This window comes from Setaria italica, chromosome VIII, assembly GCF_000263155.2.
Source record: "Setaria italica strain Yugu1 chromosome VIII, Setaria_italica_v2.0, whole genome shotgun sequence".
Classification (NCBI taxonomy): domain Eukaryota; kingdom Viridiplantae; phylum Streptophyta; class Magnoliopsida; order Poales; family Poaceae; genus Setaria; species Setaria italica.
Genome location: NC_028457.1, coordinates 21,535,385 through 21,541,432, shown reverse-complemented (window position 1 = coordinate 21,541,432; position 6,048 = coordinate 21,535,385). Strand labels below are relative to the sequence as shown.

The following is a 6,048-nucleotide window of genomic DNA, read 5'->3' as shown; positions in this document are numbered from 1 at the left end:
GATCTAGTCTACAGCTCAAGCTGTACCGATATATCTAATATCTAATGAGTTGCTTCAGGTTGTCAATTAATGTTTGCAAGAAAATGAAGATGAGAGAGAGAGAGAGAGAGAGAGAGAGAGAGAGAGATCTATATATAAGTTTTGGTGGGGAAGTTCCATAGATAACCATAAAATACACTGGCAGCATTGGACAAAACTCACAGCACCAAAGGAAGATGGAGGAATGGGATTTAGGGAGTTGATCTTATTCAACAAGGCTATGCTGGGAAAGCATGGTTGGCGTAGTATGACTAGGGCTGATACATTGTGCTCTCGGGTTCTCAAGGAGAAATCTAATTCTGAATTCCTGGCAGCAACAAGGAAAAGAAGTTCAGAAACTTGGCGGGCAATCTTGTATGGGCGAGAGGTGCTTAAAAAAGGTATCATCAATCGGATTGGTCCGGGCACGTCGACCAATGTTTGGACTGACAACTGGGTGCCGAGTCTGCCATCCATGAAACCAACAGTCCGGTTGCCGGCGGCAAACATTACTATGGTAGCTGAGCTCTTCTTGCCGGGATCTCAGATTTGGAACGAGGAACTCATTCATGAGGCCTTTATTCGTATGGACGCCCAAGAGATTATGAAAGTGCAACCAGGCAACAGGATGTAAGAAGACGTGCTTGCATGGGCCTTTGAAAGGCACGGATCTTACACGGTGCGCTCTGCATACCGAGCACTGAAGGCAGAGCAAATGGCAAACTTAGCAGCTGCTAAAGATGGACCGAGTTCTTCTCACAATGGTCAATGGTGGAAAGTACTATGGAAACTACCTATCCCACCTAAGGTACGAATTTTCTGGTGGAGAGCAATCAATAATTTTCTGCCAGCGAAATCTGAACTGAAACGTAGGCACGTGGCACTTGAGAGCTTTTGTGAAGATTGTGGTGCATCTGATGAAAACTTATTCCATATTGCAACATAGTGCCCATTAGCCAAGTGCTTCTGGAAGTTAGTCAGAGAAGCTACAGGACGTAAAATACCATGGCTACATCCTGAATCATGGACATCAGACTTGCTTAAAGGAAATATCTGTTCTAAAGATGATGCTGCAGTTTTCATCTGTGGTGTATGGTCACTGTTGGGTTCACCTAAAAAGATAGTTACCCTCGAGGTCATTACGTTTAGCATGTTTAACGTAGCCTCGCAAAATAAGTAGATTCGGGTGAGGGTCCCTAACCTCGGGGGACAAATTTGACGTGAAAGAGTAGTTCTAGCCTCGCCGCGCTGCTAAGAGCTTTGCCTCGAAGCCAAGAGACAATCACTGATCACCAGACAATAACTAAGCTTGCCCTTGAACACTCGAAGCTAACCCCGAGCGCCGAGTTGTCTGCTGTCTCGTGCAGGGTTGTTGATGAAACAAGGATTAGGGTGCACGCTTGGCACCTCTCCGGTGCGAAGTTAGGACGGTCTCAAAGCTCGAGGTTAAAATGGCTTCGGGTCCGAGGTTAAAAGCGTGAAGGCGTTGGAAATGTGAAGGTGTGATTCGCGAAATCATCTGAGAGCGCGATTCACGAGGCTAATTGGAGGCATGAGAAGCGTGACTCGTCGGAGGAGACCAAGTCGTACAAGTAATCTCCAAAAGACTTTCGTGTATAGCATATTCTAGGAATGTAGTGGTTGAATAAGGATAATTATGGAATGTAAAGTGTCTTTCGGGACACTATAAAAGGGGAGCCCTACCCCGATGTAAACGGATGCTCATTTTCTCGAGTTGAACCACGAGTGCTTCCCAACATTGTCGTGTCTTAGCCTCCCTGGGACTTATTTCCCAACAGTCACTTTGGTCGGGCAGGAATGCAAGGAAACATGGGAGCAACTACTGGAATCCCACGGCCGCGGCAAGACATGTTGCAACGATGCTAGAAAAACTTATGTGTTTGCATACTGTTCCAGAACTACCACGGTGGAATGGCAGGCCCCGGAAAATGGTTGGTTCAAGATCAATACTGATGGCTCGTTCTATGATACCTCTCGTGCAGGTGCAAGTGGAGTGGTGATTCGTAATAGTGATGGAGTGGTGATTGCGGCTGAATTCAGGTGGTAAGAACATCTTCTTGATGTGATCACAATTAAAGCTCTGGCGGTGAGAGACGGATTGAAGCTGGCTGAACGACTACGCTGCGATAAGGTAGCTGTGGAATTGGACAATATCAATTTGGTGAACCTTCTTCAATCGTCAACTGGACGAAGATCCTGTATTGCGGGTTTATGGCAGGAGATTCAAATGATTAGTATATCCTTTACTTCTGTAAAAAATTCTTTTGTTAAGAGTGAGGCAAACTTGTTAGCACACTGTTGTGCGAAAAAGTCCTCACCAGGGAGTCGCGTGTGTACCTGGGTTAGCGAGATTCCGGACTGGATTATGGAATTAGCTACTCCCTCCGTTCCAAATTATAAGTTATTCCAACTTTCTTGGAGAGTCAAACATTTTTATGTTTAACCAAAATTATAGAGAAAATTACAAAAGTTTATGACACCGAATAGATATACTATGAAAATATATTTAATGAAGAAACCAATGGTACCTATTTGATATCATGAATGTTAGCACTTTATTGTATAAATTTGGTCAAACTTGAGATACTTTGACTCTCCAAGAAAGTTGGAATGACTTACAATTTGGAACGGAGGGAGTACCAAGGATTCACTTTGTATGAATAATGTTTGTAATCTTGTGCCTGGTTTAGGCCATAATCAACACGCAACCGTCGCCTGAGCCAAAGGGCGACGTTCTCCGCAAAAAAAACAAAGAAAGAAAAGAAAAAAAAAGAAGAGGTGACAAATTTATGGCAAACCAAAGACCCAAATAGCCAGCTTCATAGCCCAATACAAAAGCAAAACCAAGTTGCTCGCACCCTGTCCCGCCCCTGTTCGAACTTTAAACTAATTACAGACATCAAAACCACAAAATTAGCATCATGGCTGAGAGATAAAATTATGGCAAACAAAACAAACCCCAGAGCAGATGCACAATACAACGAAACGTCACACAACTGTCCTCAGTCCCGCCCCCATTCAAACTAATTTGACAGCAAAACCACAAATTATCAGAGCACCATATGCCGTTCAAAACATGGGAAATGAAACTCAGCGTGTTCAGCAAGGCCATGCTCTGCTTCCATTCTCACCTAGTTACTGTACTTCTGATCAAAGAAACAAACTGAATTTTGGTCGGTACATATAATAGCATATCCACAGAACTGGCCACGAGATTCATAACGAAATTATCATAATATAAAACATCCACAGAATAAACATGACGCCACAGCAAATCGAGGTTAACTTCTTAGGGCAGCAGCCACTTAGTCTTCTCATGATATTTAACTGATAATTGGTTCAGAATAACATCAATGACCACATCAGTTTTTACCCATGATCAACACTTGTTCTCAAACCAACCCCATAGAGACCCAAAATACTTACAACCATTACGACAACACATAAAAGCAGAGCATTGCAAGGTAATAGATATGACGAAACCTAGGCATCAAGGGATCAGGGGCTCAAGCACCTCTCTACTCGAAGGCCCACTGGTTCTCTCTGCGGATCTCCTCTTCCTCCTCAGGGGTGAAGTCGTTCTTGATGTTGAAGGTCTTCCGGATCTCCTCAGGAGTCTTGCCCTTGATCATGTCAGCAACAGTCTGACAGGTCAGGTCCAGCAGACCCTTGATGTTGAGATAGTTTGCAGCCTGTGCAGGTATAAAAACAAACAAAAAGAGGGTGTGAGAAACCAAGTAAATTCATTTTCACTCGTCGTGATCAGAGAGAACATAACTAGACAGGCATGTTTATCTCAATAAGACAACAAACTTCACTAACTCCACTGCAAAGACAACTGGTATCAAGGAGCAAAACACTTACAATAACAGAAATAAGTTTATGAGATTAGGAACATAAATGATCAAACAGGAGATACAGATATCAAAAAAGATATCTTATGAAGAGAAAACTACTAAACCATACGAGAGTTCAACAACCAGGTTCATTTACCGATTTACCCAGGGAGACAACAAATAAACAAAATCACACAATGGTAACAGATATGCAAGGAATTAGTAGTATAAACATAACTTTCATCATTAAAAACGGTGCTTTATCTTTAATTACCAGAAGAAATAAGTGCATTGGTGCTCTGTATCAGCATACTGTTTATCAACATGTAAGGTCACTAACACACAACAGCATGAACAAAAAAAATGAGTGCAATACATTACATATTATGTGGGCTCCACTGCTTATGAGACTGCACATAATAATCAGGTGTGTAAACAGTCAAAATGAAACCACAACTAAAGTTGCTAATCTACCACACTGATACAAAAGAGCAGAAGTAGCTATCTACCACTAACATGCAAGGGTATCACAGCTAGAGCAGAAATGCAAAGACAAGATAAAGGACATTGTAATATCAGTCACAAACTTATCAGGAATTATGGCGCCAATATGGGTGACACCAAAAGCATGAAACTTCAGAAAATTCGAAGTATCACCATAATCAAGAATAAGTAGCTGTCTACAAAGATGATAGGCAAAGTAACCAAAGAAATGCAATGACCTACCAACAAACACAATGAATTTATGTCCAGATGGTGACAAGCAATCGTCGAACCAAGAGTTGATCACGAAACATGTGATCTCCAAAGATTATTCTTTGTAACCGTAATCTCTATAAAAAGGGAGTTTTTCGATAGGACAATAATACATTCAACAATCCAAATCCAATTTACTTGCAGGCAGTATTATGATGTTGCAATCGAGGGATAACAACAACCTAGTCCCCACAATCCACACAGGTAAAGACAGCTTTCAGCCAGAGACAAATTAATCCAGATCTATATGGATACATCTGAACCCTAACAATCACAGATCCAAATTTCACCAGGGAGGCGTAGACGGCCGGGGGAGGGAGGGGGAAGACGGAGACTTTTACCAAGATGAGGTCGAAGAGGGTGGCCTGGTCGACCTTGACGAAGTCGGCGTCCCAGTTCTTGAGGTCCTCGCCTGAGGCCGCGGTGCTGTTGGCGGCGGTGGCCCCCGCGTCCTCGGAGCCGGCCTTGGACGCGGCGGCCGCGGCGGCCGCTGCGTGGACGTGCTTGTTGCAGTACTCGATGACCTTGGAGAGGATCTTGGAGTTGACGTTGGGGAGCGGGATGCCGTTGTCGGCGCAGTCGTCCTCGATCATGTGGCGGATGGTCTGCGACTCCATTGCGACTGCCTCCTCCACCTCGAACTCCTCGCCGTCGGAGCTCTTGAGCGTGATCATCTTCTTTTCGCCCTCGGCCGCCATCGATCGGGGTTGGGAGTGGTGGACTTTTCGCATAGGATCGAAGGCGAATCCTTACCTTTTGGAATTGCGGCGCAGAGGGTCAGGGAAGGCGAGAGATTGGGGAAGTCGGACCAGGGTTGCAGCGTGGGGTGGGTGGGTGGGATATTAAATAGAGGAGACGGGGCACGCGGGGGCTCTACCAGCCGTCAGATGCGACGGTCACCAAGAGCCGCGCACAGTTTTTTTTTTTTTAATAAAAAGGAGAGCCGCGCACAGTTGGAATAGGTTTGGGAGACTGAAAGAAAGGACCCGTTGGTAGTTATCCACCCCGGATATCAGGACCTAGATGTCCCATACTCCCGTTTCATACTTAAGGGGTGTTTGGATACGAGGTTATAAACTTTAATAGTGTCACATCGGATGTTCGGATGCTAATTAGGAGGACTAAATATGAGCTAATTATACAACTAATTGCAGAACCCTGTGCTAATTCGCGAGACGAATCTATTAAGCCTAATTAATCCATCATTAGCAAATGGTTACTGTAGCACCACATTATCAAATCATGGACTAATTAGGCTTAATAGATTTCGTCTCGCGAATTATACTCCATCTGTGTAATTAGTTTTATAATTAGCCTATGTTTAATACTCCTAATTAGCATCCAAACATCTGATGTGATAGGTGTTAAACTTTAACAGGGTGTTCCCAAACACCCCCTTATATTTCTTTCTGTACTA

At 43.8% G+C, this 6,048-nt stretch overlaps 1 protein-coding gene across 1 annotated transcript; it reads right to left on the bottom strand.

The window, feature by feature from the left end:
- Positions 1-3,293: 3,293 nt before the first annotated feature.
- On the bottom strand, positions 3,294-5,439 carry LOC101761705 (SKP1-like protein 1A). The gene is made up of 2 exons (XM_004979184.3): positions 4,973-5,439; positions 3,294-3,731 (listed from the first exon to the last, which is right to left on the bottom strand). The coding sequence occupies exons 1-2, from the start codon at positions 5,360-5,362 to the stop codon at positions 3,558-3,560; spliced, it is 564 nt and encodes a 187-aa protein (XP_004979241.1). The 5' UTR covers positions 5,363-5,439; the 3' UTR covers positions 3,294-3,557.
- Positions 5,440-6,048: the final 609 nt, after the last annotated feature.

Coding starts and splice junctions, on each gene's coding strand:
- LOC101761705 (XM_004979184.3), bottom strand. CDS start 5,362: ATGCGAAAAGTCCACCACTCCCAACCCCGATCGATGGCGGCCGAGGGC. Junction 3,732..4,972: donor CCCTCTTCGACCTCATCTTG/GTAAAAGTCTCC, acceptor ATACCTGCACAG/GCTGCAAACTATCTCAACAT.